At 37.9% G+C, this 15,563-nt stretch overlaps 1 protein-coding gene across 1 annotated transcript; it reads right to left on the bottom strand.

Annotated features, from left to right (window-relative positions):
- Window positions 1-1,933: 1,933 nt before the first annotated feature.
- On the bottom strand, window positions 1,934-3,234 carry LOC120429512 (DNA cross-link repair 1A protein-like). Its single transcript, XM_039594582.2, has 3 exons — window positions 2,892-3,234; window positions 2,404-2,833; window positions 1,934-2,341 (listed from the first exon to the last, which is right to left on the bottom strand). The coding sequence occupies exons 1-3, from the start codon at window positions 3,215-3,217 to the stop codon at window positions 2,009-2,011; spliced, it is 1,089 nt and encodes a 362-aa protein (XP_039450516.1). The 5' UTR covers window positions 3,218-3,234; the 3' UTR covers window positions 1,934-2,008.
- Window positions 3,235-15,563: the final 12,329 nt, after the last annotated feature.

Below are 15,563 nucleotides of genomic sequence, written 5' to 3'. Positions count from 1 at the left end.
TTTCCAAGATATAGTCACCAAAATTTTGAGTTCAGCGAAATATTTGCAGTTTTTAGATTTTTAAAAACAGTGATCATTTGTCTAGAGTGAAGGGAACCACTGAAAATATTTTTTTCTACAGTTCAGAAAATTTGCTATAAAATTGAGACATTGAAGATTTGACCTCTGGTTGCTGAGAGACAGCGGCTTTAAGAAAAAGAAATAGGTCAAATTCAAGTTTTTTCAAACCGCCATTAGAATGTGACAAACAAACTAGACAAGACACAAACCAAAAACGCTTTGCAAACAAACAAACAGTTTGTTTGCCCATTACACTACAGCAAACATGTTTGGCAAACTTTTTGGAGAAAAGTTTGGGCAAACTTACACGCTTATGGACTTAGAAATTTTTGATTAATCATGTTCTATTTTTTTTTAAGTTTTAGCATATTACGGTATTTCTGTGTGTTTCCTTTTGTTATTAACAGGTTTGAGAATACACATACCTTTTATAATACCTGTATAACCTCAATTCTTAAATTATTAGTTCTTTATACTGAAAAGTATTTTTAAAGTACAAACTAAAGCTAAAATCCGATGAAATGACGCGGAGATATGATTTTTTTGAAAAAAGTGCCATTTTTCGAACCACCCTAGCACGAAGTGGGTCACCCTAATGGCCAAACAAAAAAATACGGATCTAATTATTTTGGCCAAGGAACCCCCAGAACAATGTCGAGCCCAATCGTATAACTTGTTTAAGCTTTAGGCTCTTTTCAAATGGAATTGCTGTATGTTGTCAAAGTCTAATAATTTATTTAAAGCCAAATAATAATTTACATTTAGATTACACCCACACATTTTTGTAAGGAGTTCTTTTTATTTATTATCCTATACCTACACTTTAATTTGTAACCATAATAATTACTTCCACCGGTTCGATAATATTTTTACCAGAAAACACGACTCTAAAATATTTAATGAAAAAAAAAATATTTTATTGAAGGGCAACCAAAAATTTACAGTTTAAAAGTTTAAAAACACAGTTTGTTTGCCTGCAAACTTGTTCGCAGCTGGCAAACTTTTCCGCAAACGATATGGCAAACTTTTTAACAAACTTTTCCGCAAACGATATGGCGGAGCAGGCAAACTGCAAACGCCAAAAAGGTCTAGTTTGTTTGTTTGTGATCAGGGTTACCAGGTCTGAAGAGTAAAAAATCTGGCAAAAAATCTGGGAAAAATCTGGCAAGCCACTTTTCTCAAAGTAATAAGTAATTTTTTGTTCAAAAACTGTGTATTTTCACTTTTTATACATTATAGCTTCACAAAATAAACAAAATACGTCAATAAAACAATGTGAGGAAGAAATAGAAAATTATTTTTTTCTAATTGGCGCTCAAAAAATCTGGCAATGCCAGATTTATCTGGCAACCTGGCACCCCTGTTTGTGATAGTCTAATGGCGGCTTAAGTCTAAACCAAAAAAACCTTCCATTTTCTAATGCCGATGTCTTAGCAACTAATGGTCCGATTTTGTTAAAAAATGAAACATTCGTGAAATTTTCCGATATTTTCGAAAGCAATATTTGAAGCAAGAATAACATTCAATATTACGCCATCATCGAAAGTCTGACACCAACTGTTGTCAATCGAGCGGGGTCACTTTTTAGTTTGACACCCCTTTTACACGGAGATCACACACACTACCAAACGTTTGTTTTGATAGTGTGCGTGAGCGCCGTGTAAAAAGTGACATTTCGTCACTTTTTAGATTGACTTTGACCAACTTACGCAACGTGGTACAAACTAAAAAAGTGTCAAACGAAAAAGTGACCAACCACCGGGGGTTGAGTGAATTTGGTAATTTTTTATTGATTATTTTATTTTTCTGTGTAGACATAGTTTCTTAAGTATAAGTAAGAAAATTTGTTCATAAAAATATATATTTATCTTGTCAACTTTGGAAATTACACGTAAAATTTCGATCAGCTTTGCTTAAATATGTAAAATTGATTTCGCTGGCGAGCGGTCTAAACTCGGTCCACGAGCTGGAGCGAGTCGCAAAATTTGCAACACGGCCGACGTAAAAACATCGTCACGGACAGGGCTCCCGGCGGTGGCGGTCCTTCCGGTAGACGTCCCACGCCAGGCTCACATTTTAGCAGACTGTCCCCGGTGCTGATAACTTCCAGGGGCTTCAGAATGTGTAGAAAACGGCGCCTCATGTCGCTCATGATGGGTTGTTCCGGCTCGGCGATGGTGTTTCGAGCGCGGTCGAAAGAGGTTCGGGAAAGTGTACAGGGACGCAGGGCTAGGACGGTGCTGAAGATGGTGGGCAGGTTGTCCAGGTAGGTCAGGAGTAGCTTAAAAATTGAAGAGAACTTCCGATTATTCGCGCGAGTTTCACGAGTTCACACCGACTTACATCGTACGGCAACTCGTTCGCCAACACGTGGATGTTTGCCTGGCAGGGATCCGTCACCAGCCGATTGCGCTGAACTTTTCCCGCCGTTATCAAGGCGGCAGCACCAGCCGGTTGAACCCAAATCTTGAAGTTCAAACCGTTGGATAGGATCTTCAACAGTTGGTCGTTTTGCGCCACATTGCTTCCGCAGACGAGCAACAATCTATGCTTAATGTGCTTAAGATTTGCCCGGACTAGGGCCATCACGTCCGTAACAGCCAACATTTGCTGAGAAAATGAGAAACGTCCCGAAACGCAGGTCGTATTCACATAAAGTATGTGAACTTCACAGCCCCAAACACTCGGATCCTCCGTGTAGGGCCACAGTTCGCCGGCATGAAGAATGTTCAATCCGGTCGCGGTCTGGAAGAGGAACATTACCGATCCCGAGCTGAAACAAACAAGGTCAATTAGGAGGTTCCTCAAGAGACTTACATTTCTGCTCTTACTTTTCCAGCGCGGTCACACGAACTCCGTTGACCGTAACCGGCTTGTTGAGCTCGACCAACCGAATGAACCGCTCTTGCAAGCACGCGACTTCCCCCACGCAGTTGGCCGTTTCCCGGGTCATGGCCAACGTCTGGCCCAACAACCGGATCCGGTCCAACGGTAAACCCTCGCGAAAGTGCGTCAAGAAGTGGTGCGTGACGGCCGGCAACGCACCCTCATACTGCAGGGCGTCCACGGCAAACGTGGTTCCCGTGACGATCTTGTACCACGGGGTTTCCCCGTTGACCGAGCCCTGCTCGGAAATGCCGGAGTCTGACGTCGTCATGTCCTGCTATTTTCACTGACATGACACCTTTGTTTGTAAACACATTAAAAAAAAACACAACGGTAAAATCGACAAAAGTCATGCGACCCTGTAAGAAAATTTGCAAATTTCAGCTGGTGAAATCGATCGACTTACCTCATGTAAAAAATCTACTACACTCAACCCCCGGTGGTTGGTCACTTTTTCGTTTGTCCCTTTTTTAGTTTGTATCCCGTTGGTTGCGTCAAAGTGAAACTAAAAAGTGAAAACTGTCACTGTTTACACGGGACTCACATTTACCATCAAACCAACCGTTTGGTAGTATGTGTGAGCTCTGTGTAAAGAAGAGTAGCATTGTTAAACATACATTTTGGGTGGATTTCCTGCACGCAGAAAAATGTTTTGTAGAATCAGCCTGTACGAGGTTTAAATCAACAAAATTTTTGTTGAATATAATCAACGCCGATTTTGCGTTGAAACAAACCTTGATTTTATCAATTCCACAAAAGTCCTTTGTTGTTTCGAAAAAGCTGCTTTGACGTTTAGCGTTGATTCAACAAAAATAATGATTTTCAAATCAACAAAACGTTTTGTTGATTCAAATATGCCTTATTTTTCTGCGTGTGGAAGTTTCCGGAAGAGATCCCATTTGCCATTTTTATTGATTTGACTTTTGCTGAAGGTGCCGAAAAGTATGGTTATGTTACTGCTTGCAAATGACACTGCAGAAAGTTCAGCATTTTATAGACCTTTCATTCGCAAAAATCCCAAATATCTGTTAAATTTTGACTACAGTCCAGACTTGATTATCCGAAGCTTCGATTGTCTTAAGTTTGGATTATCCGAAGGTTTGTATGTTACTTTTTGTTTTTTTTTGTGCGGGACTTCGGATAATCAAATCACGAGCAAAAAAATACTTTCATTTGCGATTTTTTATCATTAAACAACTAGGTTAAAATGTGGTTAAGATTTTGTTTTTGAAACCTGCCAAAAATATCCTAAAATGTGTGGAAAATATTGAATAGGGTCCTAAAAAAAAACGAAGTTGACTTTATAGCTGTCGGCCACCATTGCTAGTACCAACCACTAGTGTCTTCCTTTTTATCTACAAGGACTTCGCCGCCCTGGGCTCCTAAGTGTATGAAAGTATGGCACGGAGCGACGGCGCCGAATACCCATATTTACACAAAGAATTTTAGAGCGCCCGCCGCGGGATTCGAACCGGCGACCTCTGGATTGTGAATCCAGTGCGCGGTCCGATTGATCCACACGGGCGGGACTAGGGTCCTAAAGCCCTATGTAAATGTTCATGTACAACAGTAAAAGACACGATTTAAAACTATTTCTGATCACTATTTTCCATTTTAATGCAAAAAAATAAATTGAAAAGACAACATTTTTTCGATGGATCAACTATGGTCCCCTTGGAACGAGCTGTCAAGTAGGACCTTTTCTGTCAAGAAGGGCCGCGAAGTGATTTTTTTTAAATTGATTTTAATCTTTTTTAAATCCTTTGCGGTCGTACAAAAGGTCACTGTACTCAGAAAAATAAGCTTTATCGTTGTGAACAATAACATCACAAATTTAAGCTTAATTTTAGGACCCAATTGCCTGCAAATTTTTAAGCGGATCAAACTTTTTTGGAGCTCAAAACTGATAGATTAAGTACCCGAGCAGACGGAAATAACTTTGGAATAACATTTTTTGATAGTTAAAAATACTAGGCCAATAACATTTTGTGTTATTTATAACAAAATTTGTTATTCGTCGTTATGATTTTTTTTTGTTACAGTCAAACCTCTTTTTACGCGAATTTTGGTTCTCGCGTAAAAAAAAAATCGTGTAAAAAAAGTTCGCGCTATTTTGAATTTTTCGCGTAAAAAGAGTTCGCGCTATTTTGAATTGCTCGCGTAAAAAGAGTTTTCAGTATTTTTAAGTTTTAGAAAGTATTATTTTTTTTAATAATAATAATGTAATTCCAGGTTATTCAAAATAGCTTCAGTGACCTACGCTGTATATTCTACAACAGGTTGGGATGTTCTGGGTTATCCAAGAACTTCCGGAAGTAATGCACTGATTATCTACCTGTTCAACAAGGGTCTGTACCAGTGTATCCACCATCGTAATAATTGCAGATAGCTTCCGTGACCTACGATGGTTACCTTGTGATCTGTTAGAATGTACTAGGTCATCCAAGAACTCCCGGAAGTTATGGCCTGGATATCTACCTGATCAACGAGGGTCTATATGACTATATTATCCATCGGTATAGCTTCAGGTAGCTTCAGTGGACCATGATGGACACTCTGCGGCATGTTGGATTGTTTTGGGTCATCCAGGAACTCCCGGAAGTCATGGCCTGGATATCTAACTGATCAACGGGGGTCTATATGGCTATATTATCTATCGTTATACCTGCAGGTAGCTTCAGTGGACCACGATGGACAATTTGCGACATGTTATATTGTGTTGAGACATCCAGGAACTCGTCCTCAAATGCGAATGCTAATTCTAATGGGACATTTATGCGTTGATCAGAAATATTTCCAGGCCAGGACTTCCGGGAGTTCCTGAATGACCACAAACAATCCAACATGCCACAGAATGTCCATTGGGTTCCGTGATGACCCAAAACAATCCAACATGCCACAGGATGTCCATCATGGTTCACTGAAGCTATACCGATGGTTAATTCACCCATATAGACCCCCGTTGATCCGGTAGATATCCAGGCCATGACTTCCAGGAGTTCCGTGATGACCTCGTACATTCTAACAGATTGCAGAGAGTCCATCGTGGCTCACTGAAGCTACCTGAAGCTATACCGATGGTTAATATAGCCATACAGACCTCCGTTGATCAGGTAGATATCCAGGCCATGATTTCCAGGAGTTCCGTGATGACCCAAAACAATCCAACATGCCACAGGATGTCCATCATGGTCCACTGAAGCTACCTGAAGCTATACCGATGGTTAATTCACCCATATAGACCCCCGTTGATCCGGTAGATATCCAGGCCATGACTTCCGGGAGTTCCTGGATGACCTCGTACATTCTAACAGATCGCAGAGAGTCCATCGTGGCTCACTGAAGCTACCTGAAGCTAAACCGATGGTTAATTCAACCATATAGACTCCCGTTGATCCGGTAGATATCCAGGTCATGACATCCGGGAGTTCCTGGATGACCTCGTACATTCTAACAGATCGCAGAGAGTCCATCGTGGCTCATTGAAGCTACCTGAAGCTATATCGATGGTGAATACACCGGTACAAACACCCGTTGAACAGATAGATATTCTATTCGTGACTTCCGGTTGGTCTTAGTTGTCCAAAACATCCCACCATGATGCAGAGTATCCGTAGGTCACCGAAGCCACTGATGGTAAACACCCTGATTGTGGTCCCCGTTGAACAGGAAGATATGACCATAACGGTTAAGACTTCCGACAGTTTAAAATCGGACCGCGTTATTTTGAATTTTTCGCGTAAATTGAGTTCGCGTTATTTTGAATTCTTCGCGTAAAAAAAACCGGGTAAAAAAAATTTCGCGCAAAAGGAGGTTGCGTAAAAAGAGTTTTGACTGTATTGGATTGTTATTGTAATAACAGATTGATAACACTTTTAGTTATTCTTCGAACAAATCTTTGTTATTATTTTTTGTTATTTTAACAACTAATCCGATCATCCCAATAACAGTTAGAGATATTCTTCCATAACAAAAAATGTTATTCCAAAGTTGTTTTGGCTTTCAATCAATATCAGACCAATGATAACATTAACTGTTATTGAACTCTTATGCAAAAATTGATTTTTCAAGAAGATTTCATAACATTTTCTGTTATTTTAACAGTATTTGTTATTGAAATGGTATGAATTTTGTTATTACCGTCTGCCCGGGATATATGCTATCTGTAGAATGTAAAATGTCACTTTTTAACAAACGTTTGGTAGTAGGTGTGAGCTCTGTGTAAAGAGGTTGTCAAACTAAAAAGTGACCCCGTTCGTTTGACAACAATTGGTGTCAAACCATTGGGGTTTCAGTGTAGAATGATGTTTAAAAGAATCAGCATACGAGTGCGAATCATCATGATTCTTGGCGTGAGAAGCATCTTCTCTAAGATTCCAAAGCACCAGAGAGAAAGTCCTGAAATAATATCAACAATGGCTGATAGTGGGCATGGTACATAATATATGAACAAATTGCGGTGAGTTGCGAGAAAAGAAAGGAAGAGAAAATCCAGGATTTCCCTCGACGACGATGCTGACGACCGACCGGCTCCCCATGGGTGTGTGAAAATATAATGTTTTATGCATCGTGGCCAAAGAGTGGAACACGTTTTCCCCCTGTCCAGTTGCATACAAATGGACCTAATGGGAGGGTGGGGTTGGGGCTTTTGCTTTTTTCTCCCTGGATAATCATTATGAGCGTCGTCATCATAATGAGCATGACGCGACGTAAGCTTCGAGCTTTGTTCACAGGATTATGTGGAATGAACGTTTACCATGAGAGATGTTTAAAATTGAACTTTACGTTAAAATTTAATGTTTTTCAAAGAAATGTACCGCCAGTGGGATAACTACGGCCCCAACTAAACAATATACTTCTTGTAATTACTAAAACAACCAGTATTTTCCAGATACTTTCAATGAACTCATTTCATGAGTTTATTTTTGAAGCATAGACAAACAGATCATACAGATTTTTGATGAAGTACGCTTACCAGAGCCATCTATAGTTGTGAACGCGTATAAACAATATTTCAAGCAACTGTCAAAACCCGTCAAAGCATGTAAAAGGCCTGAGGTGAATTCAACATAGTTGTGGTGAGTTTTCATTCGATTGGACCGTTTATTGATGGATTATGTTCTAATTTATTTGAGCATTGGTTTAGATATAGAATTTAAATTGTTTGTTGCATTAAATTTGTACCCATGAAAGCAATCACGTGAAACCACCAACAAATTCCACACTGTCAAGAAACAATCAAAGGAAAGAAGCTCAGCAGTCAGCATAATCAAGAAGAACAAAATATTAAAAAATATCTCCAAATGAGACCGAATGCGAGATTCCTCGCAAATGAAAATTGAAATGAAAAATTGTGTACGACTACACTGCCCTCTGCTCTGCATGGTGGCATTTGTCTTCTTGTTCTTCTACTTTCAATTTGACCGGGTTGGGTCGACCTCGAAGTGTGTGTGTGCTGCTGCTGCTGTTGTTCCACCACGATGGATGGCCCGGGCCCAGGACAGATGACACTTTTTCACTTGTGACCGTTCCAAAGGGACAGGTTGCAGGCGGTAGGGGTCGAAGAATCTTTGTGCTTCCGGAAAATGAATATTTACCCATTATTCCTCAACCTTCTTCTTTGTGCCGTTTTCCCTCGTGACGACTCTAAGAAATACGAAAGTCCTGGCCGGGACAATTGGTTCTGGGAGATTCTACGGGTTTTTGAAAATAAAATTTCTTAGATTTTTTTTTTGAAAATAATAAATAAACATTTTGTTGTTTGATTTGATAAACTGTATTTGTGATCGTTTATTTTATCTTATATTAAATATTATCTTCCAAAATTCTGTTTCATTTAAACAAAAGTGCTTACTGTAATTTAAATTACTTTTTATGTCAAAAATGATAAACCTTGAAATTTTAATCGAGCGCGAAACTAAAGTGCACTAAGTTGTGAAATAAGTAGCTGAACTATGTAGTGTAAACTAAATCTTTTCGAAAATATTTTATTTTTTCCTAAAGAACTGCCGTCCTGTGGAATCCCGGTAGAAAGGGGGCGTTCTAAGGGGACAACGGTAAGGTTCGAGAGTTGAACTTTATGTTTCTTTTAGTGCTGCCGAGTGTGAGCGAGCAGGATGACAAAAACTCTGAAGAAACCAACAACTGGTGCCAGCCAGGACCACCCACACCCCCATTCGAGTCCGCGTGAGAAACTGGTTCCAATTGCTCCTCAAAAAAGATATGAGTCGAAGACCAACGACGACGACGACGCCATCTTGCAATATTATTTTTTATTATTTTCATTTAAATTGAAAATCGAAATGAAGAAAAGAGGGAACCCTCTGCCTCCTTTCCCCATCCCTCCGACAGAACTGATAAAAGTAATCAAAATATTGATCTTGAGTTTATCAACGTCATTCGCGGAGGAACTGCTCCCGCGGGGCAGTTTGTTCTGCTTGGACCGATGGACCAATTGCGAGTTTGACTCCGCAGTGAGACAAGTAAAACTTTTTTTAGCAGATGTGGAATGTCGTATTTCGCAAAACCTGTTCGTGTGATGATGGCGTAATTGGTTCTTCTTTTTCGTTTTCTTCGGAGCTTCAATTGTACTGGAGAAATAAAAAAGTTATGTGACATCTTGACGGGGTTTACATCAGTTTTATGTTAGGGTTCATTGGTTGTGTAATAAAAAGTTCTGGTTTGAGAAAAGAAATTATATTTGTAACTTGCATTCTAATGGAATTTCCGTTCCTCTACGTTTGGATGAAACTTTGTCCATGCATTCCCAACTTCAATAGAAGCCATTTTGCATAATTAATTTTTCCATACAAGTCTCCATACAATTTTGACCACTGTGAATATTCAAAAATCGTCATCATAAGAAGTAATTTTCTGATCGATTTGGTGTCTTCGGTAAAGTTGTCACACCATTTTTTTTTGCTGAAATTCAGTAAAGTTTTACTGAATTTTCATCTACTGAAATTTCAGTAAACGATTCAGTAATTTAGATTTCACTGAGTTTTCCAAGCAGTTTTCAGTTAACTGATATTTGTTACTTTGACAGATGATTTACTGAAATTTCGGTAAAATAATTGTCAAAGCAACTGAAATTTTAGCAAAAGAAATGTCAAATTATTTTGCTGAAAATTCTGTAATTTTCTTGTGGCAGTTTGAGTGATCATTTGCTCATATTCATTGCTGATATTTCAGCTATCAAAATTTGATTTTAACCTAGATTTTAACTGTTATTAATTCATTTATTTCAATCAATCGTCCAAACCTAAAAAACAGGTGATTAGCAGGCATTTGTTATTAACATTTTGTTTACCTTTGTTTCCAAAGATAACAATACAAAATTAAAAAAAAAACACACACAACACATTTGAAAGAGGATTTTTTCTCCAAACAATAAGTCAGAAGTGACATTTCAGTTTGACAGATATGCAGTTTATGTTTTTGTTTATTACCGAATGCGTTACGTTTTTCTAGTTTGTCGATTTCTCTGGAACGACGCAACATTTTTGCAATGTTTTAAAAGCAATTTGTAGGTTTTGTTCAGATCTACAAAATGCTTTTTGAAGCTTGCAAAAATATTGTATGGTTTAAGAGAAATCTACGAAACAAAAAGCGTAACGCCACCGCGTAAAAAGAGGTTTCTCTGTATATCAAATTACGACGGTATTGTAATTCCAAGGAAGGTTCTTACGCCAAAAAGTGACAACTTTGGCCATTCTGGAACCGATTCCGGAAAATCTGCAGATTGTATGGGAAAAGTTACGTAAAATCAAATTTTGATCACAGGACTCAGGAGGCTGAATAAGCAAACAAGCAAAATGTCAACAAACGAAAAAAAGACAAGACAAAGTTTGTCGGGTTTAGTTTGTTTATTTTTATTTTTTTATTTTTTTTATAAAACAGAGCAGAAAAGTTTACAAAAGTTTTGTCAAAGATACAAAAAAAAACAACCAGTATTGTAAAAATATCAAACTTTCAGTTCTCAGTGACTTCAATCATCATACCCGAAATTTCATCTGCTGACTTTCTGTGCCCTTTTTTCCGACGAGAGATTCTCAGTACAAATAAGTGCCAGTCTCAATCCCGTGTGACATTCTCTTTTTCACTCTCATTCACAATCATCCCTCCTTAAAAGAGCGTAGCCACAAAAGCCGCCACATAACAAAATTTTCCAACGCAGTTTAACGGGCCCTAATGCGTGGTCGGTTCACAATTCTGCTCTAGCGTTCTTTCTTTGCGGTTTTCTGAGCGATCAAAAGAATCTTCGGCGAGTGTGCTTGAGGTGATAGAAAGAGAATGCTCTCGCCTGAAATCACAAGATAAAAGAAGATAACTCACAATCTGATATTTTGGCGCAGGAATCATCAAATGATAGTTTTTTCTATCATTCATTCACAACACTGAGAACAACAATTTTTTACATTTTTTTAACTGACAATGTTTTTAAGCGCTCATTTTATAACATTGAAGAACTGGCAAAAAGCAAATAAAATATTGGAGTTTGAGAAGTTTGATCAAATTGTTTGATTTGAGACATAAAAGTATTATATTTCTAAATAGAAGATCTCACAATAATTTAAAAACCTCACAAGATTAAAGAAACGACATTTCACCCACAATCTAGAGGAAAAGACAGATGATTTCTTTTTTCAAAGAAAGGACAATTCCTCCGTTCCCAAGAATTCAGACTTGAAATGTGCCAAAGTGTAATCATCTTCGTCGTCGCATGAACGCTTGAACTCTCCACGGCATTGGCGTTCATTATTATTTTTATTCGAGTGCAAGAAAATGAAAATTATTGTTGTATTTTATATTCTTGGATTTTTTTTTCGATTTGCGTGCGACAGCTCCGAGAAATGGACAGCGCGCCGTCGAGAGAAATGTGCTTTTTTTCATTTCCATATATTCTCGCGAATGAAAAAATGGACCATTGGGATGGTGTGATATGCAGAGGGGGCTTTTGCTTTGCTGATGGGGTGGGATTTTCATTTTCTTATCATCACATGAACAGACGAAATTGGGTGGCGGTTGATTCTCATCCAGTTTGTCTTCAAAGTGTCATCGGTTAAAATTATTTTGTAATAAGATTTAGCAATCTTAATCTGAATTTTTTTTTGTAAAATCGCATGCATTTTAAAATATTTATAGTTAATAATAAAAAAATAAGTATTTAAACTTAAACTTTTTGAAATATTTTTCGATTCAAGCATTGTCAATCTTAAATACTTGAAATTTAGCCAACTTCAACTTAATCAGATGTCGACCAGTTTTCAAACCCCGCAATTCCCAACGGAAAAAGAAACACAAACATCGTTGCTTACACAAGTTCCATTGAGGCAGCCAGGTTGTCCGGAAAAACAAAAGAACGCGGAAAACAAAAGCTGCTGGCCGGTGTAACATCAACTCGCAGCAAACGTTAACCGAGTTCGTCTTTCCATTTTCATAATTAATTTAGGGAAGATTTCCCTCAGCTCCTTCCCATTTTCCCCTCTGTGCACAGCATCCACACTTTCCTCTGGTTTGTTTTCCCGCCGGACTAGGACCAAAATACACGCACAAAAGAAAGGGCGACGACGACGCAGACCGGTGGTGGTGTGATGTAATAATTATGTGAAATTATGATAATTTTATACAGCTTTTCGCGGGCACACAAACACACGAACATTACGCACAGACTTGGCAGAACAAGGTGGAAAAATGTGAGGTGATTCCCCCCGCTTTTCAAAGGATGCTGGACTTGGCTAAGGACAAAGGAAAGTTGATAACTGTTGGAATAGAAAGGAGAGAATATAGAAATATAACTGTGAAAGTTTTCAAGAATTCGCATAACGAATGAGAAATTTCCAGAGTTATTTTTATTTGTGGACTTGAAAAAGTTGTAACAAAAATCTGAGTGGAAATAACTGTTCGACTTGATGTCTAGCAAGAAATTGTAATGTTGTTGAACTGATTTGTTTCTCGCATTTTCTTACAATTTTAAATTTTGTATTTTTTATTTGGAGGAAAAATTGTCCAGTTTTGCGGGCTGATCGGTCAAAAAAAAGTTATTTCTACTAAATACAAAAATTTATATCTTGAGAATGGATCTTCTAATCGATTTGGTGTTTTCGATAATTTGTGGGTAAGGGGTTGAATCATTCAGAAAAAAGTACTACTTACTTCCTAAAAAACTACTATTTAGAACTATAAGCTGGAATTCTTAAAATAAGCTTTTTAAACTGAATATAAATAAATAATTTGAGATAAAATCAAATTTGCAATCGAAAAGTGATGTATCCACGTGGGTTATGGATGCTCCCTAGAATGCAAAGCGCTTCTTATTTGAGCAATTCCAGCCCAAAACAAGAATTTTTTTGGTACTTTTTTCTCGACCCTCTCCGATTTCAATGAAACGTTGTAGACATGTTATCTTACGCTTATATAAACCATTTTTGTGTATATGGAGCCAGTTACACTCGATAATGACATTTGAGAAGGGCGTAAGTGTTTTAAATATTTTTGTATTTCGTAATTTGAATATTGCTGTATCTCGAAGCCGTTGCATCGTATCAAAAAGTGGTCAAAGACAAACTTGTAGGAAATTGGACAGGCTTTCAGAAAAAAATACACTGGAAGAAAAAAACACTCCACTTTTATGATTTTTTTTTATTTATAAGTTTAAATGTCAAACATGAAGGTGAGCCCACGATTTTTTTCGTTCAAAATTTTTGTGAAAACAGCCTGAGATGTTACAAAAAGACTCACGAAAAATGCAGGATCACCTAAAAAAATACAAAAATCATTTACTGAAACTGTTTTTTTAAAGTGCTCTAAACATCAAAATTTTCAAAAACCGAATACGGCAATCGATTCTCTAGACAATTTTACATAAAAGTCTCCACTGGCCTAAGTCCAATCTTTGTTAAGTTACAGCGGTTTTAAAAATAAGAATGTTGAAAAAATAGGTTTTTTGATGGTTTTTGGCAATTTCTATATGACAGACTTGACTTTTCAGTCTCGAAAATATTTTTAATGTTTTTTCAGTGTAGTATAGTAACCTGGATAGTAAATTAGTTTATATCTGTAAGCCCATACATCCAATTGAAATGTGGCTATTTTCACAAAAAAATTGAACGAAAAAAAATCGGGGGCTCACCTTCAAATTTGAATTTTCATCCTGAAAATCAAATAATCTCATAAAAATGGCGTGATTTTTTCCTTCCGTGTATTTTTTTCGGAAAGCCTGTCAAATTCCTACAAGTTTGTCTTTGACCACTTTTTGATACGATGCCACGGCTTCGAGATACAGCAATATTCAAATTACGAAATACAAAAATAATTTAAACACTTACGCCCTTCTCAAATGTCATTTTCGAGTGTAGCTGGCTCCATATACACACAAATGGCTTATATAAGCGTAGGATAACATGTCTACAAAGTTTCATTGAAATCGGAAAGGGTCGGGTACAACCGATTCCCTATTTGACATGGAATAGCTCATTTACAGCGAATTTTTGGTTAGGAAAATGATACATTTTGAATACTAAAATCATTTTACGGAGGAAAACTCTACATCCAATATTTTTCTGTTTTGAACGGTGAATTTACTAAATACATAAATGTTTGACATAAAATTCCATTCTAGAAACGTTTTTCGAAATGGTAGTTGTTGCTGTCCATCTTGGATGATCCAACTTAAGCAGAACAATAATTAATTAATTAATGGTTTCAAAATTTTGAGTAAGTCACCACATTGGGCGTGTAACCTTTTGACTCAAAACTTCCAAATAATCATTGTTTTGAGTTACAAAATGATGAAAAATTTGACATCCATTACGAGATATCAAAAAATGCACCTCAGATTCGTTGATCAGACACTAAAATTACCGCTTCGACCAAATTTTTACGGAAATCCAACTCAATTTGAGATCAATGTCATATTCCAAAAATTATTTTTTTCTCTACAATACTTATTTCGTTCTTCTGAACAACATGGCATTTTGTATGCATTTTTAATAATATTGAAGTAATCCTAACCATCATTTTCAGTGAAAAGAAAACGCATCAAGATATATACAAGAAAGAAAAACTTACCTCCCACCATCAACTGCTGGAGAAAATCGATTGAAAGTAAGTAATTATTGCATCATCAGCAGCATTCGCACCAACACTAACAGAGTACACATTTTCCCTCTTTTCAATGAATCTGCCCATGTCTGCATTTTTTCTCATTTCCATGAGCCCAGCGTAAGTCGACGATGGGGACAGGACTTCTGCTGCAACCGGGCGGCCGGACAATCCGACACACCTCCAACCTGCTTTTTTTTCGCTTCTTGGAAAAGATTTTTGCACCGGTTCGACCGACATTTTTGCAGCGCCCGCGACAATGACGCCATGGCCACGGGACACACCGAAGAGAAGGACATCCGCCCAAGACGCGACTACCCCGTCCCAAGGACCCTTCTTCTTCCCGCGGATGGCCTCATTCCCATAATCACTGGACCGTTTACGGCCATTAAGCTACTTTACTTCCTGGCGAAGGCCAAGCCCCAGCCCAGCCAAATTAAGAAGAACAGGAAGAAGACGCGAGACGCAGAGGAAAAATTGTTGTGAAAAGTTGCGGGAAGGAGATGAAAAAAAAT

This window comes from Culex pipiens, chromosome 2 (assembly GCF_016801865.2).
Source record: "Culex pipiens pallens isolate TS chromosome 2, TS_CPP_V2, whole genome shotgun sequence".
NCBI classification, from domain to species: domain Eukaryota; kingdom Metazoa; phylum Arthropoda; class Insecta; order Diptera; family Culicidae; genus Culex; species Culex pipiens.
Note: the sequence above shows the minus strand (reverse complement) of the source record. Positions and strands in the feature narration are given on the sequence as shown.